We start from the raw sequence: 26,933 nt of genomic DNA on the forward strand, positions 1-26,933 counted from the left end.
AATGGAGGATTGAATTGGAAAAAGATAATCTACTTTCATATGTAATCAGACACGTCAAGAATGGTTGGCCTAGAGAGAAGAATGTTTCTCTTGCACTTCAAACGTAAGTGAAGGTATCGTTGGAAATCTCTCTTGAATATGGGCTATTAGTGCGTAACGACAGGTTAATTCCTCCTGACATATTGAGATTACGATTTATTAAAGCGGCACATGAAGGACATTTGGGAAGGACATTGACCAAGAGAAGATTGCGTGAATATTTCTGGTGGCCACAGATGGACAAGGATGTAGATACATTTGTGGGTGATTGTGTGGTTTGTTCTGGGGCAGAGAAAAGTTTTGTTGTAAGGACACCACCGTTGCAACCTATAGAGATGCCAATTGCACCTTGGATGACAATTGGCATTGATTTAGTTGGTCCATTCAATGCACTTCCATCTTCATCAAGATTTGCAATAGTTGTCAGTGATTATTTTTCAAGATGGCCTGAAGTCCGTTTTATTGGAGAACCAAATTCTATAAATGTGATTGATTTTCTAAAAGACATTTTTTTACGTGAGGGATTTCCATCTACTATTGTAAGTGACAATGGTGTACAGTTTGTCAGTCATGAGTTTCAGGAATTCTTGAAAGAGAGTGGTATTAGTCATCTAAAGAGTTCTCTCTATCATCCACAAACGAATGGTTTGGTAGAGAGGATGAATAGGGTTCTTAATAATTGTGTTCAGTGGGCTTTGGTGGAGAAATGCAATGTACAGAATGCTGTTAGATCCATGTTATGGTTCTACCGTACTACTCCGCATTCCTCCACAAAGTTTTCTCCATATAAACTTTTACGAGTCAGGAAGCCTGGTTCAAAAGTTTTCCCTGGATGGATGTCTAAAGGGGTAAAAATGAATTATATTTCTGATATTGACAAAGTTGCTAAAGGCGATGTTTTAGTAGCACAATCCAAACAGAAGAAATATTTTGATTTCAGGAAACGAGTTATTAGCAACTCATTTACTATTGGTGATGTTGTACGTGTTAAGTTTTCCATGTATAAGAAGAAAGGAAGTTCAACATTTTCTGAACCTATGGTTATTGAGAAGGTTCAAGGAAATGCGGTTATGATGACTAACAAACAATGGTGGAATGTTTCTAGAATTGTAAGAAATGGATTGAGATCATGTGAGACATCTGTTTTTAATAATGATGTTTCAACTGATTCTGGACCTGATGTTTTAACTGATTCCGGACATTTCGACAGTTCTGATTTTGCCTTACGCAGAAGCAATAGACAAAGATTTGTTCCTGCAAAATATCGTTGAATTGTTTCACTTTGTTTAACATTGAAGCAATGTATGAAATATGATTTGTTCCTGTGAAATATTGTTGAATTGTTTTACTTTGTTTCACACAGAAGCAGTGCATGAAATATTGTTCTTACGAAATATTGTTAAATATATTTTAACTTATGTTCATTCTGCAGAAGCTATAGATAAGGTATTACCTTTGTGAGGTTTTGGTTAACTTGTTTTTTTTTTTGTTTATAAGAAGGAGGATAATGTAGTGTTTTGCTCTTTAATTACAAGTTTGGCACGAGGCTCATCGCGCGAGTCTGTAAATGTTCTGAATTAGAATGGTTATGTTTTGCCGTTCTCTTTGTGTCAGTTTACTTTGGTCTTCGGTGCTCGCCAGTTGCTGCGTGGCACTTGCCCATAATAAAACAGCATCTTACCTTTATTCTTCTGTGTTGGCGATCAACTTACTACATTTATGGATACTATTATAGTAAGTAAACATGGATTTATTAGACAATATTATATTGAAAATGATTCACACCTCGTTATTGTTTGAATGGCTTTTGAACTTCTACAGTACCCAATACTTTAATAAATAATAAATACAGACCCAATCAGTACTATATTTTCACAGCTGTGCAGCCTTGCAGGATTTTATTGAATATGCAGTTGCTTAAGTATATACAAAATAAAGCAAGAAACAATTAAAGTCGGACACAAACCTGTATCCAACTTAGTGGGAAGGACGTACAACATGAAAACAGAAAGGCTCAGGCAGAGTAAATTGTTTTTATCGGGCACATTTTGATATGAGAAACAAATTATAGGGGAGACACTATTACACAAAATGAGTATTAACTAAAGAAGTGTATATGGCGCACAATACACTTTAAATGTTTCTTGCTTCATTTTGTATATATTTAAGCAACTGCATATTTAAAAAAAACTGTCCGGCTGGACAGCTGTAAAATATAGTACTGATTGTGTCTCTATTTATTGTTTACTCACATTAACCCTTGTCTAGGGACCACTGTCTTTAGAAATAACTTATGTCATATGTAGACATAGCCCATCCAGTTGGATGGCTGTCCTACCTGCAGTGAGTTTGTTAAAGATGTTGGCAACCTTTTCTTGGAAGAAGTTAGCCATAGCATTACAAAATTCTTCATTTATCACTGCAATGTTGGGGCACACTGGTACCACCAGTTTTTTATAACAAGAATTTTGTTAGTATCACAGGCTAATTTTATCTGCTCAGAGTAGTAGGAGGTTTTTGCCATTAGGATACGTTTTTTTATGTTTGGATAATTTATTTTTGTAGATGATTTTCTCCTCAACCTCATACTTTGTCCTCCATTTCGGTTCTTGCCTTGATGCCTTAAGGTCTTTGTTGTACCATGGCTGGGAGGCTTTCTTCGGTATGATTTTTTGTTTGACAGGTGCTATAGTAGTAGCCGGGCTGAAGACAGCTGGAATGCCAGAAACCGGTCCTCGGAAGCTTGCATATAGCCATGTCTGAACTGGGGTGAGAGAGTGGGCTAAAGAACGGTGATGGATTAAACCCAGATCTTTTGACTGGGTGTGAGTGTTTGATTGATTCAGATGCTCCGTCCGTCACCACCCCGCTTTTGTACCGCTTTTGGCCGCGAATAAGTGTGGCAGGGTATGCTCAGACGTGAATCCCTTGCTCACTTTGCCACTGGATTCAAGCAAGCCGGGCTCAATACGGCTGGAATGCCAGAAACCAGTCCTCGGAAGCTTGTTTCCGGTCCAGGGAAGACATGGCTTGGCAGTTCGGGCTGGACTGTTCGCATGAGGCACAGGGTCAGACTGATTTGCATATAGCCATGTCTGAACTGGGGTGGCAGAGTGGGCTAAAGAACGGTGATGGATTAAACCCAGATCTTTTGACTGGGTGTGAGTGTTTGATTGATTCAGATGCTCCGTCCGTCACCACCCCCCTTTTGTACCGCATTTACAATGCGGCGTACCATGGGGGAAAAACGGCACAGATGCGTCACGCATCTGTGCCGTAAAAGCGGCGCATTGCTGGAGTTGCGTCGCAAGCGCGATGCAGCTCCAGCAATGATCAGGGTGGCCCTATGTGTACAATGCTGCGTCAATCCTTACGCCTGCTTCAAGCAGGCGCAGGGTTTTGACGCAGCATGGGCCCAAAAGTGACTGAGTGAAATCTGGTAGATTTCACTCAGCTACTTTTGGGAGGCGTACCTGCACAGGAACGCCTCCCCCTGCGATGGTACGCCTCTCCTGGCGCACGGATTTACAACGTGACGCATCTGGGAGATGCGTCACGTTGTAAATACCCCGCACCATGGTGCATCTTTTGCGCCGCCGCTGCGTCACAAAAGTGACGCAACGGCGGCGTAAAAGCGGCGCAAGGGGCTTGTAAATCTGCCCCCAAATTTTTAAACAAATGTAAGTCTCCAAACGTAAGCAGACGGATGTGCGAATGTAGCGTATGAAATGTTTACCAGCTGAAAGAGATGTGGCCAGAACACACAAGTGTGCTTCACAGTTTTGAAGCACTGGGTACTTCTTGAAATGATGACCCACAATGCTATCATGTTTATTAATGTATTCACAGATTTGTTGATGATAATTATATAATATGATGATTTTTTTCAAACTCAATTACAAAAATAAGAAAATTATACAATATTAAATTGTGCTCATCACTTTAACTGGCTTGGCCATTTGTTAATTTTATGAATTTTCTTTTTCAAACTGAAAAATAGCAAAAGGGTAGGAGAGGGTGTTTTAAGTTGTAATGTTTAACTGCATTAGTCATACATAAGGTTTAAGAATTAATGTTTCTCAAACGAAATCCGAAGACTAAAAAAGGAGAGAATATTTTCAAACCGTGCTTGGTCAATGGGAGGCTATGAACTTTATATCCAACTATCTACAATGGTTAATGTTAGATTTTCATCCAGTACCCGTAGTATCAGAAGTAATATGGTTTTATGTAGGGTTAAGATCAGAAAGGCTAAGGAACACGTTCATGTAAAATTAAATTCTAACATCACAGGTATGGGGAACTCGTACATCTCTCATGCTGTGTCTACATCTTATTTTGCAGTACCTCGATTCTGTACTTCTGACCACCCACCACCACAAAACCGAATCAGACGTCAGTCTGCGATGGAAGTTATTGGAACGTCATAACCCAGACTTAAGCACTACAATTCCATATTAATAGCAAAATGTACTAAATAACAATAGCAATATATTTGGTTTAAATCTCATCTATGCAGAATCAGGATGGCCTTAAATGTCATATTTACATCTTGCATCCCTAGTGCTGTGAAGGGTTCTATGCATCCAGCATATTGCCTACCACCTTTATCGTGTTAAGTATATTGTGACAATGTGTCCCTCTGCATTGTCTACCTGACTCTAGTAACTATTGTATTCGTCTACTATACTTACCTTGCGATTAGGTCAAAGCAATAGAAGCAAATGTTTTGTGATATAGTAGGTATATAACAGTGGGAAAAAATATGCTTTCACAGAGGAAGTCTGAAACCCTTGCTGAAGAATTTCCCACCGAGGTTGCAGATTTCTAGTTACTTTGCTTATTCCCAGCAACTGTGAGAGGCAGGCCAGCACAGTGCCGAGGCCTTTCACTTATTTATCCTGGCCTGCTTTCCACGAAAGGTCAGAGAGCAGAAAAAGGCCCATGAAAATGGCGGCGCTTACTCGTTCACAATTCAGCATCTCTGCATCCTCCGCCACGGATGAAGGTCTCTGCAAGCACATTAACACCACAGTAGGACACCAGCTTTCTGTAACATAAACATAACTGAACCAAACTGACTTAGCAGCCTGTAAACTGTTTAAAATGTTGCACCCATCAGAGCCATAAACAGAACTCTAAAAATAACAGACAATTTATTTTCCACATCTGGGGGGTAGTATGATTTCGATTCAAAAAGGGATCAAACGTGTGTATTTGACTGTTTTATTGAACAAGAATTCATCTCTGCTGTTCATGAGTTTTTAAAAGCTTTTTCTCAATAATAAACGATTGTCATTTTGCTGCATATTTCTTAAATAAAAATTAAGTTTACTAGCTCTTTAGAAAATTATACCACAGCACCAGTCGGTGATGGCAAGTGTTCTCTTTGCCTATAACGGCAAAGCTCATTCCTGCAGCCCTCTCTTAAGCATTTACAACCCAGGAAAATGTAAAAGCCCAGCTTCTTCTTTCATACTGGCATTCCCCAAACTTAGATAGTTTCCAGTACGTATTTGTTTAATTTTGCATGCCTTCTTGTGCATAAACGTCCAGATTGAAGGAATGGAAGTATAATAAATCTGTCTGTGTACATAGAGGGCGTTTAGATGTAGGTTGCTTAGTATTTTTCACAGCTGCTGAATACATTTGCATGTATATATTTTTTTATCGAAGATTATGAAAACTTCCGAGTCTTACCCGCAAGTTTTGGAAACTTTTTCCACATATGTGCGCCTGGAGTATTGTCAAAGTTCATGCCTTATAACTTACGTCTCCAGATGTTTGGCTTACATTTTACATCAGAAGTGTTGTAAATGTTTATGTCTTAAGAGCTGGCTTTAAATCTTAGTTCTGGTAGCTGGATACCTTATGAGTGTTGGACAAGTTGGATTTGCATGTACTTTTAGTAGCTCCCCGAAGACAGGCACGTGGTATGCTTGGTGTACATCTTACGTCAGTAGTATCATCAAGGGGTACGCCTTATAGGTTTGACTTTTATCTTCCGTCAGTCTTTTTGCTAAGGCCTACACTGTAGGATTGTGTTTCAATCTTATGTCTGCATTGCTGTAAACATGGAGCAGCAATGGTTCCCTTGGGTGAAACGTTTTCCGCACAACTGTCTGCATAACAACTGATAAACCAGTATCTCAAATCATGTTTTTAATTACTGCCTGATATGCAAAAGACAATGTAGAAGGTGCTCCAAAAAAAGGCGCAGCGAAAGTGTCATGTGAGAAAAATGCAAAAGTGCACTACTTTCTTAAAAACTACAACATTCCAACAACACTGTTGACAGAGTGAAACCGGATTGTAATCAATAGGCGTTATGCGATCGGTTTGACCGCTCTACCAATCTTCTGCGGGTAGTAGGTCATGGAAGAGTCAAAGAGGGGTCAGGGCAGTTAGGAACAGGGTAGATGTAGGAGTAGAGAAATGGGGCAAAAGGAGTCAAACGGAGGGGTGAAGCGGGGGAGAGAAGCAGGAGCAGGCATCACTGGTCTCTAAACTGGCTGCGTTCACGCCACGCGGCTCTCAACCAAACGCAGCAGGTGCCTATCGCACTGCACGTGCTCCTATCCTTAACCTCCTGTTCCACCTATACCCTTTTACGACATCCCTCTATGCCTCCTTGTGCCACCTTGAGCCAGAGAGTTGGATTACCCAGAGTGCCCAACCTCCTGGGCAAACCATGCCTCTCACCGGTCTGCAAGACCCGCTGGCTTGCTCATCTCCGACTGAGCTCTTCATTGCTCCTGTCCCAGCTCCTGTCCAGACCCTTGCCGGCCTTTCACATGGGCCGAACCCAATTCTCTTCTTCCTCTGCCTCATCTGCGAATAATAATCTTCTTCTGGATCCTTGCGGGTCTCGATGCTCCTACCAACCTGAAAAGCCTCAACGGGGCTAAATGAGGCTCGTAGCTCATAGTAGTTGCATCGGTACACTTCGCCCTCCACAACCTTCACCGCCCAAATGATACACAGACAAGTAAGTTGGGAATAAGAAGTTGCAGGTTTATTTGTGATACAAATAACAGAGCGGGTTAACTGACAGGCGACCCCCCTTAAGCCCCGCCACCCCTCGTGACAGGGCGCCTGAAGTTGAGCCAATGATGCGGACACAATGGCCCTGGCCAGGTGTCGATCCTGGGAGGCACCAGCCTCCCACCGGTGGACTCCTATTGTCCACCCGCCCCACCCTCCAGACAAGGGAGAGTCAACTCACACCTTGCCCATCCAGGCGGGGCGTTATTAGCAAACCCCCGGTTGTTCAGGCTTACAACCGCCCTAAGGACTAACGGGGTGCCATTGAACCAAGTCCCCGAGAAGGGCCCCTCGGCTTATATATGACTCAGCGCTGTGCATTTGCACTGGGGCTTCAGGTCCTGTTCCTGCGCCTGTCCTGCATGGGGGATCGCCCTGTAAAACCTCCTGCAACCTAAAAGAAACATAAACAACATTAATAAACCCCCCTCCCCACTTCCCCCCTTTCAGCGGGTGAGCGGTAGGGAGGGGAGCTGAAATTGCGGGCCTCGCGTCCGGGTCGTGGGGTGAGGGAGAGGGCCTAGGAGGGGCTAATGGGCCTAAGGCTGGCGAGGGACAGCCTTGCGACCGCAGTGGTAGAGGGGCAGCAGCAAAGAGGACGCCGGGAGGGAGGAGCTTACCTATACCTCCCAGGAAAAGGGGGGGGGGGTGGCCTGATCAGCGTGACCCCGCCTCCCCGCCCCCTCCCACACAAGGCTGGCCTCGGTTTCCTGCGCCCTACTACGGGGTTTGCCCTCCCATGGGGGTCCCTTGCAGGGACCTCGGGCAACCTTCATAGTAGTTGCATCGGTACACCTCGCCCCCCACAACCTTCACCGCCCAAATGATACACAGACAAGTAAGTTGGGAATAAGAAGTTGCAGGTTTATTTGTGATACAAATAACAGAGCGGGTTAACTGACAGGCGACCCCCCTTAAGCCCCGCCACCCCTCGTGACAGGACGCCTGAAGTTGAGCCAATGATGCGGACACAATGGCCCTGGCCAGGTGTCGATCCTGGGAGGCACCAGCCTCCCACCGGTGGACTCCTATTGTCCACCCGCCCCACCCTCCAGACAAGGGAGAGTCAACTCACACCTTGCCCATCCAGGCGGGGCGTTATTAGCAAACCCCCGGTTGTTCAGGCTTACAACCGCCCTAAGGACTAACGGGGTGCCGTTGAACCAAGTCCCCGAGAAGGGCCCCTCGGCTTATATATGACTCAGCGCTGTGCATTTGCACTGGGGCTTCAGGTCCTGTTCCTGCGCCTGTCCTGCATGGGGGTCGCCTTGCCACTTTCCCACAGCCTTGGGCGTGGCACCCGCTGCGCCCAGGGCCCCCACTACCTAGCCTTAGTCCTACCCTATCTACACCCCGCTGTTTCTAGCGCTTCCCCTAGGTCTAATAGGAAGATCGCCATGCCCACTTTGGACAGGTGCACCCCATCAGATTCCCAGCACCCAATGGATTTGGCATGCAGCAAGCCATGCCTAATGAAACCTACCCCTCTTTGTTCGCTGAATTTCCGCATTGCTGCGTTGACTCGCCTGCGAGTGACTTCCAATGCCCCATGTGGTACTGCCCCATGCCAAATCGGTCTGGGGGTTATCTCTGACCACCAGAGGCCACTCAATCCATGCTCACTGTGTTTGCAGGGCCAGATGTATTTCTTTACCTATGGTTACTCGCTTGTTGTTTGTTACATGCACGGGGTTCTAAAATTATCTTGGCATGTATGGGTGTTGTCATTGCGAGGCTCCGGTGAGTGGGATGAACGCCAACTGAGAGACAACACTTGTGACTCTTGCTAATGCTCCTCCGTGTGGGCAAGTTTCTTGAACTAATAGATGAAAACCCTCGTGCTGGCATCTATTTTGAGATGTTCTAGCTTTCTACACTGCCCTTTTCAGTACATTGTTAGTTTATTAATTCTTTGCTTATAACCAATCCGGTTTACTAATTCCCACCAGAACTATGTAACAAGCACCCGGACTGGTAGCAAGCACGGGGCTACGACTAGCCTTATGGTAGGGAGGGCCGGCTGAGGCCTTAATAAAGGCAAGCCCTGGTCCCAGGTACCATAAGCAGAGAACTAAAGACAAAAACATTGTTTCACCTCTTCTTATGCTCCTCCTATGCAGGCCAGGTCTGTGCTGGCATGAAATGGCATCGTGCTGTCTTAAAATATAAAAGACTATGCGATGCACTGCATAGGTGTTATATTCTCCCTCTACTAATTGAGTTTTCCAAGGAATGAATGAGATATGGAACGAATGAAGATTCCATGGATGTTATTGTAGCCTCCCTGTGCTAATTGAGTTTTTGCATGTAACGAATAAGAAATACTAATCTTCGTAACTAAGAAGCCTATAACCAAGGACAGCCTAACAGTCCCGGACGGCTTTGTAACGGGTCGAAATTCACGTCACCTGGATACATTCTGGGGACCGCTAAATCGAGCTGAAATTGCGGGCCTCGCGTCCGGGTCGTGGGGTGAGGGAGAGGGCCTAGGAGGGGCTAATGGGCCTAAGGCTGGCGAGGGACAGCCTTGCGACCGCAGTGGTAGAGGGGCAGCAGCAAAGAGGACGCCGGGAGGGAGGAGCTTACCTATACCTCCCAGGAAAAGGGGGGGGGTGGCCTGATCAGCGTGACCCCGCCTCCCCGCCCCCTCCCACACAAGGCTGGCCTCGGTTTCCTGCGCCCTACTACGGGGTTTGCCCTCCCATGGGGGTCCCTTGCAGGGACCTCGGGCAACCTTCAGGTGCGGTGCATGGCATCAGCAGCCTTCTCCTCCCCTCCTCCTCCTTCCTACATGCGAATAATCAGATTTTATCAGCTCGTGTTAACGTCAACCTTCAGCGGTCTAATAAGTTAAAAGGGGGCTTGATCTTCTGAGATGAGGGAGCCCCCAAAATATCTGCGAAGAGCTTGGGCGTTACCAGAGACGGTGACCTAGCTTTGAAACCCCAGATAGGATCTGTGATCTCAACATGTTCCTTGATGATCAGAAAAATTAAAAGGATGTTGACAGAGTAGTACAATGATTCAACACGAAGGACTTGTGATTCCACTTCAGTTTTTTTTAATTTTGTCAAGAAGCTAATTTGTCAAAGTTTCGTCCACTCCAGTAACTCAAATAGGGGTACAATGAAAGCCGTCTGCTGGTAAAGAGAAGTTGGTTTGCATAAATCTGCCACACTGGAACAGCAGCTGTTCAAATCACTTGGTGGGTTCTCATACGTACTGAAGCCAAAGCTTTTAGCCACCGGGAATCCGTGGAAAGGTAGCTCGGCATCTCAAACTTGTCACTTTCGCTGCACAATTTTTGGAGCACCTACTACACCATCTTTTTCATATTAGAGAAAAACATGTAGTAATTAAAAGCCTGTTATAGGATACTTAAGTGTATTTTGCCATGGAAGCATTGGCCATATTTTTTTTTTCTCAAGGGTACCAGGTACCCAGGGATACCAGGTTGCCCCATGATAATTTTGGTTTTGTATTACAGTAAAGGCATACAAATGCCTTATACGTCGAACTTAGAGCTGACAAATACAGTAGCGCCTTGTGTAAAGCAGATCACTCGCTCAAAACACAAGAACATAACTGTTTTAGGAATCCATGTGCAACATCTGACACTCAACAGAACGTTTTATTTTTAAAACACCACCAATCCACCCAGCCGTCTACTAGCTGAGCTCATGTTGGCAATCGTGGGAGTGAAATTTTAGTTATCAGCTGCGCTATTGGAGCAAAAAAGCAATTTGTTACTACAGTGATTCATTTCGACAGTCCCACATTTAGGCACAAACAATGGCATCAAGAGAACAATGTAAAACGGAATAAAATACAGAGGCTTCAAGATCACACACTGTGTCAGTGCAGACATTGGTGTTCAATGCAGCAAATGTAGAGGGTAGGGCTGGCTATTAACACGGGTGGCCTGGACTCCTCTCTATTGACCTGCAGCAGTAGAATTGCTTCAGCATACAAAAGCCACCTCACAACCTCCCCAAACGTATCCCTGTGTAAGTGAACTATATCGCCGATGTGAATTCTGCAGGGTTGTGTACTCCAAGGAGCCTGAAGCTTACACTGCTGCACATGAATTAGCATCCAGTATGACCCCTGTACTAGTACCGCTCCTATATTATATCCAGCATCTTGAGGTGATTTCAATTTGCAGTGCATGACATTAAAACAACTCATTATCCAGTGGGAACGTGACATACAGTATTTGAAAGTGTCTGCTTGCAATTTTAAGGACATGGATGAGGGGGCTAGTGATTCCTTTTTGAACCCCACAATGTTTGAGGTGATAAATAAACCTCTAATATTTTAGTTCAGCACAGAGCACAGAGAACTTTAACAGGCTCTTTGCAGTCTGCTACTTGGAGTTTCAAATACTAAATCTGTTCAGCAATTCAGGCATCCCATTGCTCCGCAGTTTGATGTTTCAGTTGTAATTTTCAAGATCTCTTATTTATTTATTTATTTATTTATTTATTTATTTATTTATTTTTTCAGCTTGTAAAGCACGACAGCTACCCAAAAAGGGTTTCCCGGCGCTAAAATGAAGGCTGGCGTAGCGTACGGTAAGAGAGAAATTATTGGTTAAATAACCAAGTCTTAACTGCCTTCCGGAAACGGTTGAGACAGCGTTCTGCACGAATAACCAGAGGGAGGGAGTTCCAGAGCCTAGGGCCCATAAAGGCGAAGGACCTCCCGCCCATCCTGGCAAATCTAACCTTGGGTACACAGAAAAATTCTCGGGTGGATGATCTCAATGTACGGGTAGGGAAGTACGTTGACACCAGGGATTGAAGATATCTTGGCACCGTTCCTGCTTTTATTTTATGCATGTAACATGAAGCTTTAAACTTCACACGATTCTCCACTCGGAGCCAGTGAAGTTCCCTGAGATGTTGTGTCATGGGTTCATTTCTCTTGCAGCCACAGAGTAGACGCGCCGCAGCATTTTGGACCATTTTAAGGTGACGGGTGACTGCCTTAGTGACCCCCAGGTAGAGCACATTGCCGTAGTCCAACCGGGAGGTCACCAAGGCGCTAACCACGGACTTCTGAGTTTCCAGTGGCAGCGTCCACAATATCTTACGCAACCAGCGCAGGATAGAAAAGCAGGTGGCTGCTACTTTCGTCACTTGTGTCTGCATTGTTAGGCCCTGATCTATAATGACTCCCAGGTTGCGGACGTGTGTTGATGCTGGGGGGATAGGCCCTATTTCCGCTGGCCAATGTTTAATGCCCCACAGGTCGGGTTTACTTCCGAGAATAAGAATCTCTGTTTTTTCTCCGTTGAGTTTCAACAGATTTTGGCTCATCCAGGAGGCTATTTCGCTTAGCCCTGATTGAAGAAGGGAAGTGGGGGACGTATCTGAGTGCGTGAGGGAGAAGACTATCTGTGAGTCCTCGGCGTAAGAAAATAACGTGAGGCCAGCCCGTTTTGCAATGAGAGCTAGCGGGGTAACATAGAAATTAAAAAGAAGGGGACTGAGAATGGAGCCCTGAGGGACTCCAAATGGAGAGGCGTGGATCTTAGATGTCGAGGAGTGGGAGAAGACTTGGAAAGACCTGTCTGTCAAGAAGGATTCAATCCATTTCAGAGTCTTTCCTCTGATGCCTAGTGAGTTCAATGCTCTAAGTAGGATGGCGTGGGAGATGGTATCAAAGGCCGCACTGAGATCTAATAAAATCAGTGCGGCTGTGTCCCCTCTGTCAAGCATCAGGTGGAGATTCTCGGTGACACCCAAGAGAGTAGTCTCCGTCGAGAAGCCTGGGCGAAACCCTGACTGTGAATCGTGCAACAGATTGTTGTTCTCGACAAACACTGCCAGGTGCTGGTAAATATGCCTTTCCAAAACCTTGGAAAAGATAGGAAGTAAAGAAATCGGCCTGAAGTTGGCAGGGATTTTCGGGTCCGCCATTGGTTTCTTCAACAAGGGTGAGACCATGGCGTGCTTCCAACATGTCGGAACGCTAGCCTGATGTATTGAGGCATTAAGCGTGGAACAAATCCTGTCAAGCTGAGGCTCTTCTAACAGTCTGAGCACAGAGACTGGTAGAGGGTCGTTTGGGGAGCCCGATTTAATCTTAGCCAGATGCAGCGATAACGACGAGGGATTGAGCTCCGGCCATTCCTCCAGTGGGGCATATGAGACCGGCAGCGAGCTCATGGGGCTCTCGCTGATATCAGTAATAGGGGACCTTTTATCTTTGTGTTGCTCAGCTATATTTAAATACATTTTCTCGATCTTTGTTGTGAAGTATTGGGCCAGCTCCTCACACTGGGATCTATCCAGGGATGGGGGCCCAGCTACTGTGCTGGATCCTGCTAGATCCTTGACTAGCCCAAAGAGCACTTTTGACTTGTTTGTAGCGTCATTTATTGCTTTTGCGACGTAAATGGTTCTTGCCTGACGGCAAGCTTTATGATAGTGCTTCAGTTCTTTTATTGTAAGCCACATCAGCAATAGGGGAATAGTCCTTGTGCCACCCTCTCTCTAGTTTTTTACAATGTGACTTATGAGTCTTTAATTGGTCATTATACCAGGGAGCAGGAGGTTTATGGATAGTTAATTTTTGGCTGGACGATGGCAGACAACTGTTAATGGCTTCAGTGAGCCAAGAATTGGTATTAGCAGCTACCGTATCTACACTATCCCTAAAGGTGTCGTCCTTGGGCAGATGGGCGCGGAGGTGCTGCTTAAAAGCAGCTGCATCAAGCTTTTTCCAATTTCTCATTAAGGTAGCAGTAGAGAATTTCTGTTGAGCCTGGAGATCCTTTAAAGAAATATCGAACCAAGTCATGTAATGATCTGACCAATGAATAGGAAGTGCTGGGTAGCATTGTAAGTTATTCAAGTTGGAGAAGATAGGGTCCAATAAATGGCCCCCTTTGTGTGTAGGGCCCTGATTGTGTATTACCACATTAAGGCTTTTCAGGTGCGACAATAGATTGGTGCTGACGCTACATGTGGGGTCTTCCAAATGGATGTTGAGATCACCCAGGATCATAAAGTTGTTAGAATGCAGTGATGTGGAGGCAACAAAGTCTGATAATTGTGGGGCCCAGGCATTTGCTGGCCCGGGGGGGCGATAAATTAACAGGCCAGAGAGAGTAAATTTGGGATGAAGCTCGAGCTTGAAATGGAGTGCCTCGCAATCTTTGAGTTTTGCGGGTTCAATCAAACATTGAACATTGCTCTTGGTGATAATTGCAATGCCTCCTCTTTTTCCACTAACTCTGTTTTGCCTAGAGATGATGTAATTAACTGGCAAGGCGTCGGCGATGTCAGGCCCAGAGCTGTCATGCAGCCATGTTTCCGTAAGGAATAGTGCATCAGGAGATTGGTCAATGAGGAGATCAAAGATCTTGCGCCTATGCTTGGCTAGAGATCTGCAGTTCAAGCTGCAGAACTTAAACACCATGTCGCGAGTAGGTCGGATATGAGGTGCGCAGCTCTTACAAGGGTAAGCAGCGTCTAGACCAAAAGGACACATTCGGCATGCCCTAGGGACCCTGTCATACGGGAGACCGTACAATCTGCCTTCAAGGCTGGTCTAAGAGATATTAATTAGGCCCTCGAGTAGCCAGTCACACCGTTTGTGTGCTGAGCAGGGGGGCTGGCCCCTGGCCGCGTGTGGGCGCGGACAGGCGCAGACGGGCTTACCTTTGGCGCGCCGCCGGCGCGCCGCCGGTGCGCTCGCTGCGCGGCCGAGATGACGCCGGCATATGTACGTGGCGATGGGCGGGATCAGGAAAACAACTGGTCCATACCCCCAGTGCCTACCAATTAGCACACAGGACGTCCACAGCAGCTCCAATCGTCTGTGTGGGCGAGGGGACTAGCGCGGTATAGAAGCGAGGGGAAACCACTTTTAAATGTGCAAACAAGCAATTTTCAAAGATTAAAATACAGCAGTTGTGTTATATTCTGATCATCTCTTTCCCTGCTGCTCAGCCTGTGTGTGATGTCATTAGAATGTTCGTGTATGCATGGTTTGAATGTGTGATCAGTTTGAATGAGTGGGGCTGAGCAGCTGGATGCTGCTCCCGGTGGGGCCTTCCTATTTACCAACTTTAACTAATAAACATCTATTTAAGAACATCTACGACTATTGGATCTACTTACATTACAAAGTACTTTTATAATTGTAACAATGGCGACAAGGGAGAAAGAACTACGTGTGCAGGAACTATATTTGATACATGGAACTACAAGATGTGAAGAAAAGTTTTTTTAAAGAAGACAAGCAACGCCTTTTGATGCCCCACCGGTGTCATGATACATCTGACAGCCTACTGAATACATCTTTTCTAAAGGTATGTTTTGGGCGTTGGACAATGTTTGACTCATATTGCTTTAAATCAACCTGTCTACAAATGGTTATTTTAAATATTTTGTGAGCTGGAGTTTGAGACCTGAAACCTGCTATTACGACCAATTTTGGGATGTTTTGAACTTTGCTTCTGTCATCCGTTAAATATGCTTTCATTGTGGATGAGCAACTTTCTTTCGACGTTTTTACCTTCATAAATATGCTGTGTCAAATTCAAAAACAAGGATTGATGAGGTTACGTTGATGTTTCACGTAGTTTGAACCTCTTCACTGTGGGAGCAATTGTTAAGCCTTTTCTCTGACCATCTGTGCATATTTCCGTTTCTGGATTTTTAAAACGGTAAAGTTCGTGACTAAAAAGACATGTGTGTGGAGTGAATGGCTTGAAACCTGCCTGCCTACACACTATTTATTCTGAATGTTTGGAATACTTTGCTACTTAAACCTGCCTGCTTGCACTGCATCGTTGGTTTCAAACAAGAAGAGACCTGGATATTTTAATCGGAATGTGTTTGTCTCTCTGGGATCGCATTTTCATTTCACTTTTACGGTGCCTCAAGAGCCTCTTTTTCAAACGGTTTCATGTGGTGTTTTATTTTACACTGGAAAGGATTTAATACTGTGTGTGGAGCCCATGTGTGATCGTCAGCAAAGGCAACGGCACATTTTCATTTTGTTCGGATTTGAAAATGATTACCTGTGACGTTAATCTTCTGTGTGCCAGCCGACATCCATCCTGAAGGAATCTTTCAGCTTTGTTGTCCCCGCATTCCAGAACGTAGTTTGAGCAGGCTGTGAATGATGAGTCATCACGCTGTGATGACAGGAAAGTCGTAAACCAGCAGAGACACTGCGTGATTACGTTTGCCTGACAACTACCCGGAACTATGAAGTGTCCTGAGAAAGCGTCATAATTCACTTTCTGTATCAGCATGGCAGCAATGTTTTGTGGAGAAATAATTACACAGACTTTAAGAAGTGGAGCTGTGCATTGAGTCAACGGTGACTACATTTATTTAGTCCATTTTTTTTTTTTTTTTTTTGCAAAGCTAAGGTCTTACAGCATTATCGTGACAACGGTGACTACTTTTATTGTTTTAGTTTCTTATTTTGAATTATTTGCTAAACACATGTGTATTGATTTACATGTTTGTGTTCAGAGTGACTGATTTATTCACTTTTACTGCGTGGAACTGTTATGTGCTGAAATATTTTATTCAAGTGCTTCTTTACTGTTATTTTGATGGATTAATTTACGTTTACTGAATTGAGCTACTTATGTACTGAAACCTTTGTTCGGGTGCTCATTTAATTATTTTTTTTAAGTGTTGATTTTAGTTGTCAGGTTTTACTATGCTGAGTCATGGAAATGTTAGATTTTTCTTTATGGTAATGAACCACATATGTGCTCAATTTATTGGAGGTGTTTGCTTTAATTTGTTGAGCCATATAAGTGCGCAATTTGAGATGCGATGCTCAATTTAATGTATTTCTAGTGATTATTAAGTTGGAGCGTGTGATACTGATATATGTTTTGGAACTACTTTTGGTAAGTGTTGAGATTTATTTATGCTGTATGTTTTGATGAACCACTTATTTCATAGTGCTCTATTCTAATAGAGGGTGTTCACATTTTTACTGCGAAGAGTCGTGCAGAGACTACATTTTCCTTTTTATTGCTTTGAACCACTTTAAGTGCTCAAATGTTTTGAGGTGTTCAATTCTAGTGTGTATTTTCTGAAGATTTGTTCTCCAGTTTGGATTTTTAGTATGCATATTTTGCGGAGCCACATAGGTGCTCATTGTTTGAGGCGCTCCATCTGTTTCAGATTGAATTATATGAGGTTGCAGAGTCCTCAGTTCTGTTAATGCTCAGTTGTATACATGATTTATTTTGTTGAACCACGTAAGTGCTCTATTCATTTAGAGGTGTTCATTTATACAGAGTGCCGTTGGGAAGTCATATACTCCGTGCATTTTATTTAGTTGGGTTCCCTGTTTATTGCTTTTCGTGACAATCTGGCCAACTGGCATGATTGGTGATATTTTGGGTTTGGTTTGTGATGGGGTTTGGTGGTTATGTGATTTTGCATTGGTTTTGTGCGAGAGGATATTATTCCTCTTTTCGTGTTTTATGCAACAATTCTTATGTTATGCTATATTGTTATTTCATAATTTTTATTTACAGTCATTCATTTTCTTATGTTGACTGCTTATTTGAAATCCTGACCTTGTCATCGTCAGGGCATACTGTATTTATTTTCTCTTGCTTTCTTTTGTGTTCATTGTTTTAAAAGAGGGAGATGTGTTATATTCTGATCATCTCTTTCCCTGCTGCTCAGCCTGTGTGTGATGTCATTAGAATGTTCGTGTATGCATGGTTTGAATGTGTGATCAGTTTGAATGAGTGGGGCTGAGCAGCTGGATGCTGCTCCCGGTGGGGCCTTCCTATTTACCAACTTTAACTAATAAACATCTATTTAAGAACATCTACGACTATTGGATCTACTTACATTACAAAGTACTTTTATAATTGTAACAAGTTCTTTTTCCCGGCTTCCGCCTCAGGAAAACACCAGTACGCTACAATGCTCAATCAACCTGAGTTAGCGAGGGATCGGGACTTTTGCAGCGATGTGGGTGGGGTCCTGTGCCTACCAATCAGCACACAGGACGTCCACAGCAGCTCCAATCGTCTGTGTGGGCGAGGGGACTAGCGCGGTATAGAGGCGAGGGGAAACAACTTTTAAATGTGCAAACAAGCAATTTTCAAAGATTAAAATACAGCAGTTCTTTTTCCCGGCTTCCGCCTCAGGAAAACACCAGTACGCTACAATGCTCAATCAACCTGAGTTAGCGAGGGATCGGGACTTTTGTAGCGATGTGGGCGGGGTCCTGCCAATCAGCACACAGGACGTCCACAGCAGCTCCAATCGTCTGTGTGGGCGAGGGGACTAGAGCGGTATAGAGGCGAGGGGAAACAACTTTTAAATGTGCAAACAAGCAATTTTCAAAGATTAAAATACAGCAGTTCTTTTTCCAGGCTTCCGCCTCAGGAAAACACCAGTACGCTACAATGCTCAATCAACCTCTCTTCAATGACATTCACTTAATCTCTTCTGTCACAGTCCTTCTCCAGGTCCCTTCTTCCTACGCACAAGCTATTGAAAAGGAATCACTTCCGGGTCAGTAAACTCACATCTCAAACGGAAGAACTTTATTCTCCTGGGGGAGGAGGCTGTCTCTAGTTGCAGGCTTCTTTGCCTTCTGTTTTGATTTCTGCGATTCATACTTTCGGATTTTCCTAGCCCTGTTCCACAGATAGTAGGCCACTCCGCCGGTTACAGCAACCACCAATGCCACAGATGCCAAGACCAGGCCAAGGATTAAAGGCAATGTGTCTGCAAAAGAAAGAACATGGTAAAGGAAACAGTTACAGTTGGAAACATTGCCACTGCTCAAACTCAAGGGGAAGTGTGTCAAATGTATGATTCTCTCAAAAAGCCTAAAAACATCACATAACAATTTGATAATCTCTTTAACATTTATTAGTTCAAGACTTTCCCCTTCATGATTTCCCCTTACACCTTTGGTTATACATTTCATGCCAGTCAGAATCTCACACAAATCAATTACTTTCTAGAAACAGATTTTAGAAAAAATATGTTTCTAATTAACTAATGATAAGCATAATATTCACAAAACGTATTAACTGCTTGTGTTTCAGTATTTCAGCGATTATTCAGATGGCACCAATATTCACCACTCATACTGGCAGTGGTCCCAGGAGAAATATCAGAAGGAGTAATCTCTTATATTGATATCTCTATATTTGATGGGGCATCAACATATTGAATATGAGGTCTGTAATCCATGTATAGACCTGATGAAGAAGACTCAAATCTCAAAGACAGTCCTGAAACATTAAAATAATCACTGAATGAAGCAGGAATGCAATACATACACATTCATTTTCTGCACTGATTCAATAAATGTCTGTTATTTTTAGACTGTGAGGATAATAACACTCAAACAGACATTTCCCCCCAGGTCTATTTTAAGATTGAAATCAATTGCATTTGAGAAGCATGATGATTTCCATGCTATTAAACAAACACAAGGAGATGATGGACGGAGTGCTGAAACTTTTCAAACACTCACACCCAGTCACAGATCTGGGTTGACTCCATTATCATTCGTTAGCTCACTTTGTCACCCCAGTTCAGACACAGCTATATGTAAATCAGTCTTGACCCTGTGCCTCATGGGAACAGTCCAGCCCGAACTGCCAAGCCATGTCTTCCCTGGACCGGAAACAAGCATGCTGGGACCAGTTTTGGGCTAACAGCCCTCTTCAGCCAGGCTAGCTTGAATCCAGTGGCAAAGTGAGCAAGGCACCCACGTCTGGGCATACCCTGCCAACTTAGGGCGAACAAAGCAAACACAAGGAGATGATGGACAGAGTGCTGAAACTTTTCAAACACTCACGCCAGTCACAGATCTGGGTTGAATCCAAACTGGAATGGCATGGTGAGCAAAAAAACGATGTATTTAGGCACAGATCTCTGTACTGGGGTGAATGTATGACATTGTTCTGCATTCTGGCCATCAATTGTTTTTGCTTTTGGATTTCCATACTATTACCAAATGTATGTTAATTATGTAGAAATTGGTGTGAATATTATTTAACAAAAAATATTTCGATATGCTTTTTTAAAAATCTGTATCTTAATAGTTATTGTTTAGTGTGAGATTTTAGCTGGCATGCAATATATAAATAAAGTAACATAAAGGCTTATCCTGTAGTACATGGATATACTCAGTTCTCATAAATACTACAAAAGATAAATGCAAGAACAGTAGATTTAAATTTCTCACTGTTGTGTTATATTAAACCAAGCATTCATTTCGTATATACCTTCCCTTTCACCTTAACAGATTTGCCGTTGCTAACCCATACACATAAGAAAACAAGTTACTTACCTGTAACTTTGGTTCCCCAGTATTGGTAACTTTCATAGATTCCAATGCTTTGTATCATTCCCCGTCGTCGGAATGGGAGCCTCGGAAGTATCACAACCATAGGAACAAAAGAGAAAAAATAGGCCTAGGCCTCATCTCATTTGTATCCTATCACCCTCTTTGTGTAAAAGAGACCAAACTTTTGTCAGGACCAATCAGAGCAGCCTCGTCCCATAGAACCTTCCTGAGAGAGCTCATAGCCTCAGATTTTCGTAGCCGTTGTGCAAACCGCCACTATCTCTGTAAAAAGACTGAGCTTTCCCAGGGGAGGAGGGTGGGCGCATGGGAATCTATGAAAGTTACCAATACTGGGGAACCAAAGTTACAGGTAAGTAACTTGTTTTCTTGCCCCAGTATTGGAACTTTCATAGATTCCCATGCTTTGTATCAGAGTAGCTAGCAGTAAATTACCAAGACACATTTTGTAGATAGATGGCATCACATAACCATATAGCAATACTTATCACATAGCCAAACAAGAAACAAAATGTGCTCACCAGGATGGAGGGATCGGAGGGAAAGCTCACCTCTCAATGAAAAAGATTCCGCAGAACTGCTTGACCAACAGCCGCGTCGTCTCGTCCTGCAGATTCCAGGCAGTAGTGTTTCGTGAAGGTATGAGTACTGCTCCACGTTGCTGCCCTGCAAATGTCTTTAATGGCGACTCCAGAAAAGAGAGCCACAGACGATGCCACAGACCTTGTGGAATGTGCACGGACCTTCCTGTCCAGTGGCTTGCCCGCCTCCTGATGGCAGAATTGAATCGCACTGGAGATCCAGCGGGAAATGCCACTCTTTGCCAAAGGAAACCCCTTCCGTGGTGCGCTGTAGGACACAAACAATTGGGATGATTTCCGAAAGGGTCGTGTGCATTCTAAGTAGAATTTCAAGCATCTTTGAAGTCCAAAGAATGTAATGTGCGTTCCGCAGGCGTAGAAGGGAGCGGAAAGAAAGACTTTAAAATCAAAGGTTCATTCAAGTGGAACTCAGACGGCACCTTCAGAATACATTTTGGATTGGTGCGAAGAATAAGCACATCCTTTTTGAATTGAAGGAATGGATGCACTATGGAGAGGGCTTGAAGCTCACTAACTCTTCTCGCTGATGTTAGAGCTACGAGGAGGGCAAGTTTCCAAGACAGGAATTTCAAGTCCGCCTTGTGCACCGGCTCAAACGGAGCTTTCATGAGTTGAGCCAGGACAAGATTGAGTTGCCAAACTGGTGGAGGAGGGCGAACTGGAGGATACATCCGAAACAAACCTTTCAAGAATTGTTTAACAATCCTAGAGGACCATAAGGAAGGGCCTGAAGAACTACGCCGAAACCTGGATATGGCTGCAAGATGTACCTTCAAAGATGAATGCGCCAACCCAGTCTTAGCCAATGATAGTATATATGGCAATAGTTGATGAGGCAGAGATTTGTAAGGATGGAGACCTTGTCTTAGACACCACAAGCAGAATCTCTTCCATTTTGCCTTGTAAGTTTTATTAGTGCTCGATGCTCGAGCCTGGGACAAAACTTCTCTACATTCCTTGGAGAGATTCAGATGACGGAACTCTCTGTGTTCAGGAGCCACGCTGTCAAGTGCAGCGATTTCGGATCCGGATGGAAAACTTGTCCCTGATTCCTCGACAATAGGGACGGAATTGGTCGCAAGCGAATTGGATGAGCCTTGGAGAGCAGAAGGAGTTCTGTGTACCAGAATTGCCGGGGCCACGCCGGTGCAATGAGAATCATCTTGCATGGTACCGCCTTCATTTTCCTGAGTACTCGAGGAATGAGGGGAATTGGCGTAAAAGCGTAAAAGAATGCGCTGTACCAGGCCATCGAAAGGGCATTCCCCAGAGATCCCTGATGGTGAACTTTGCTTGCGTAAAACCGGCATTTGACGTTCACCGGAGAGGCAAAGAGGTCGATGGTTGGTGTCCCCCAGACCGAGAACACCCTCTCCAGAATGGACTGATTCAATTCCCATTCGTGATTCATCTCTGTCTGGCGACTCAGGGCATCCGCAGTGACATTGAGAGAGCCTGCCAGGTGTTTGGCCCTCAAACTGATGCTGTGAAGAATCGCGTAATCCCAGATCCTCTGAGCTTCCTTGGACAGAGTTTGCGACCTCGTTCCTCCTTGCTTGTTGATGTAGTGCATGGCCGTCGTATTGTCCGTCCGGACCAGCACTGTATGATTTCGAACTCTGGGAAGGAAAGCCTGCAAAGCCAACCGAATGGCCGTTAGCTCCAAAAAATTGATATGGCACTGGCGCTGCTCTGGACTCCAGTGCCCGCTGACTTGAAGCTCTCGGAGCACTGCTCCCCAGCCTTCCAAAGAGGCATCCGTGGTCATGATCAGGGGGGATGGTGAAATTCTGAATGTCAGACCTTGTGCGATATTGTCTTGTACTAGCCACCATTCGCATGCCTTTCTCATTTCTGATGTCACCAACACTTTGTCGTTGAATGATCCCTCTGCTTGGCACCATTGTTTGTCTAGTACTTCCTGCAGAGGACACATTCGCAGCCTGCAATGCGGTATTAATGGTATGCAGGATGACATCGACCCGAGCAGGGACTTGTATTGTCGGACTGAAAGGCATTTCTTGTGTAACACTTGGCGAGCCGATACGATCAACTTCTGTTGATGTTCCTCTGAAGGACGAGCTGTGCATTGCGTCGTGTCCAAAATGGCCCCAAGGAACCTTGTGAATCTGGAGGGCTGTAGAACTGACTTGTGTTTGTTTAGCTGAAGGCCCAGGTGACTGAACAACTGAATGCAAGTCGAAACAGCTTGAGAGGTTTCCTTGAAAGATGGAGCCTTGACGAGCCAGTCGTCCAAGTAAGGGAAAACCTCCTGGGATTGTTTTCGTAGAAAAGCTGCTACTGGTGCCAACACTTTGGTGAATACCCGAGGTGCAGACCGAAGGCCAAACGGAAGCGCCTTGAATTGGAAATGGCTCTTGCCCACTGTGAAGCGCAGATATTGTCTGTGAGCTGGGTGTATCGATATGTGGAAATACGCAACTTCTAAATCCAGAGACGCCAAATAGTCGCCTGGGTTCAAAAGAGGAAGAATTTCTTGGAGAGTGACCATCCTGAAAGAGAGCTTGATGAGATAAGTGTTGAGCTCTCGTAGGTCTAGTATGGGGCGCCAAGTCTCTGCCATCTTCCGAACCAGGAAGTACCTGGAATAAAAACCTCTGCCCCTCTGAGAGAGAGGTACCAGTTCTATTGCCCCCTTGATGAACAATTGGTGTGCTTCGAGGTGGAGCAGTCCCAGATGATTTGTGCGGGTGGCGCCCGGAGCTCTGGTTGGAATGAAGATCTTGGAATTCCAACGTATGGCCACTTTGAACAATATTCAGGACCCACTGGTCCGATGTTATACACTTCCAGCTGTTCAGACAAAAGGATATCCTGCCCCCCACTGATGTGACTGGGAGGGGAAGAACAGTAGGTAGAGCCAGGAGGCCGCTATTGTCTCTTGGCATTGTCGCGTTCTTGACGGTTCTGACGCCCTCGCGGAGGTTGGTGAGAGAAAGACGCCGATTGTCCCTGCCGTTGATTTGAATATTGAGTCTTATAAGACTGCGAAGACTGCGAGGAATATCTCTGTTGGGTGTTGCCTCTATACGAAGAGAAACCTCTGCCACGAGCGCCTCTAAATGGGACCTTACGGTAGTTGAGTGATCCCAAAGACTTCGCCGTGTCCGTATCCTTTTTTATATTTTGCAGGGCATCATCAACATGCTTACCAAAGAGCATCTCTCCATCAAATGGGAGGTCCATGATCTTATTTTGGACCTCCTGACGAAACCAGGTGGCTCTCAACCAGCCCTGGCAATGTAGCACTGCGGACCCTGCTAAGGCACAAAAAGCCGTGGAAGCTATATCCATAGCACAGTCGATAACTTCGGAGGATGATTTTTCTCCCTCCATCAGCACCCTCTTGGCCTCTGCCCTCGCGGAGTCTGGCAGTTGTTCCACAAACGGCTCCATGTCACACCACATCTGGCGATCGTATCTGCCTAGAATGGCGAGAGCATTTGCTGCTCGAACAAGCAAGCTGGCCATGGAAGAAAACCTCTTTCCCACGTTATCCAGGCGCCTACCATCCTTGTCCGGAGGCGTAGTCAAAGGTGTTGATGGGTTTGTGGATTTGCTTTGAGCGACCTGTGAGATCACCGAATCAGGCTTCGGCTGCCCAAGAAGACAAGCTGGACTGCCCTCTGGAGCCTTATACTTCTTTTCCAGCCTGGGGAGAAGCGGAATAACAGTGGCTGGATTTTGCATGATCTTCATACCTTCCTCCCACACATGCTCAATTATGGGAATGGATTTGACAGATCTTCTGTATTGTTCCTTGAAGTCATACAGGAAACATTCAGACTCTTCCCTCGTAATAGGTAGTCCAAACCTCTTTGATGCTCTCTCCATGAGGTTATGGAACCCCCCTATATCAACTGGAGGGGAAATAGAAGTATCCCGACCAGTGGCGTCTGGATCTTGTAGCCCACCCCACTGTCACCTTGATCCAAGTCTGGGTCCTGCAATGGATCAGTCAAGGGATCCACTTGTACATCATCATCCGACGAGGTATCCTGCTGAACAGTATTGACGGGTTCGGGATCCGATGTCCGGGAAAGGACCGCAGGTATGACCGCTGGTGGTGTGAGAGGCACACTTGCGAAGGAGGCAGTACAAACAACTGGTTGCGCTTGTGGCAACACCTGAGGTGGAGGTTGCGCAGACTGCATTGACGGTTCTGAAGGAAACCTGGTTCTATAGTCCTGCAGCATCATCTGTAGATCAGAGATTAGAGAGGCGGGCATGGCCACCATGTCCTGCCCTAAACCTGGTGGACGTCGCTCCTGAGGAACATAGTGATGCATCTGTTGGTCACATGTATGCTCAAAATACTCCTCCGTGTCAGTCTCTTTTTACATTTAAGTCTGAGGGACTGTAGGGATCCCCATAATGGCCTCCATCTTCCTCCTCCTCCTCCGACTCGTCATCCAGAAGCATTGTCGGTGGATGCGACGAAACTCGTCGAGGAGACGTCATTTCAGGTGTAATTTTCATCCTCTGCAGAGAAAATTGCATTTTTTGACCCGTCGACGGTCTCGTCGACGGAGCCGTCGTCGACGGTATCGTCGATGGAATCGTCGACGGCACAGTGGACCTCGTCGACGGAGTCTTGGTCGTCGTTGACGGAATGATCGTCGACGGTTTCGTAGACGAACTCGTCGTCATCACCATCAGTGTCGTCGTCGAAGGCGTTGTCGTCGTCGACGTAGTTTTCGTCGTCGACGAAGCCGTCGACAGCACCTTTCCGGAGACCATCATCGTCGACGTGGAAGAAGTTGTTGTCGATGAACCGGGAACCTTGAACGACGTCGAAACCGCTACCGACGACGATCCCGTCGACGGAGCCAAGAAAACAGCTGGAATTTTCATAGAAGCAATTGTCGTCGACGTACCTGATGTTTTTGTCGTCGACGGATGCTGTTTTTTCTCAGGCACGGTCCCTGGAGTGACTGTAGAGTATTTTTCACCAGTCTTTTCCTTTTTGGACGGAGGAGAAGTGATAGAAACCTCCTTTTTGTCCTTAGAGGCTGTAACCAATCCAGCAGCCTGTCCCTGCCTCTCCTTTTCACTTCCGTGAGGAGATTTAAGGGGACTAGCCCTCTCAGACCTGTCAGAGATCTTATGAGGGGCCTTGATAGGGGGCTCGGCTGAAGAAGAACAAGGAGGAGACCTACCCCTCTTCTTGGACCTGTGAGAGGAAGCCAGAGTTGTTGAAATCTCTTCATCTGATGAGAGCCCCTCCTTCCGAGTCTTCATTTTCTGAAGCCAGGTCAAAAGCCGGCCCTCTCTGTCACGAAGTGTCTTTGTAGAGAAGGTTCTACAAATTTTGCAGTCTGTGTCCTTGTGGTCCGGGTATAAGCAATAGATGCAGCTTTCATGCTTATCTTCTACAAAAAGTCGCTTTTTTCCACAAGACGCACAGGACCTGAATAAGGCCTTCTTCTCCTTGTCAGACAGATGTCTTGATTGTAGTCAAAAAGTTGAAGAAATAACCAGTAAGAATGAGAAAACTGAGCAGAGCTCAGTGGAGACTCCCTAGCACAACCTGCGGTAGAAAAATCTGAGGCTCTGAGCTCTTTCAGGAAGGTTCTATGGGGTGAGGCTGCTCTGATTGGTCCTGACAAAAGTTTGGTCTCTTTTACACAAAGAAGGTGATAGGATACAAATGAGATGAGGACTAGGCCTATTTTTTCTCTTTTGTTCCTATGGTTGTGATACTACCGAGGCTCCCATTCCGACGACGGGGAATGATGCAAAGCATGGGAATCTATGAAAGTCCCAATACTGGGGCAAAAGCACTTACAGCTGTAAGGCTACTTCAATGACCTCGGGCCTAAGAAGACACCGCCTTCAGCGTGCCGTGGCACCTTACTTAGGTTCTCACAGCATTCAGAAGCTATCAGG

At 45.1% G+C, this 26,933-nt stretch overlaps 1 protein-coding gene across 5 annotated transcripts in view; it reads right to left on the reverse strand.

Moving 5' to 3' along the window:
• LOC144833854 (intercellular adhesion molecule 1-like) overlaps positions 1-26,933 on the reverse strand; it is a 499,750-nt gene that overhangs the window by 48,773 nt on the left and 424,044 nt on the right. For 4 of the 5 annotated variants that reach the window (XM_078689198.1, XM_078689194.1, XM_078689195.1 and 1 more), the window contains one exon: positions 18,623-18,824. In XM_078689198.1, coding sequence (XP_078545324.1) covers positions 18,623-18,824 — 202 coding nt within the window. Of the gene's footprint in view, positions 1-16,416; positions 18,825-26,933 lie in introns of those variants that run through there. The other variant, XM_078689197.1, reaches the window with a different exon arrangement.

The sequence above is a fragment of the Lissotriton helveticus genome, chromosome 1_1, assembly GCF_964261635.1.
Source record: "Lissotriton helveticus chromosome 1_1, aLisHel1.1, whole genome shotgun sequence".
In the NCBI taxonomy this organism is placed as follows: Eukaryota; Metazoa; Chordata; class Amphibia; order Caudata; family Salamandridae; genus Lissotriton; species Lissotriton helveticus.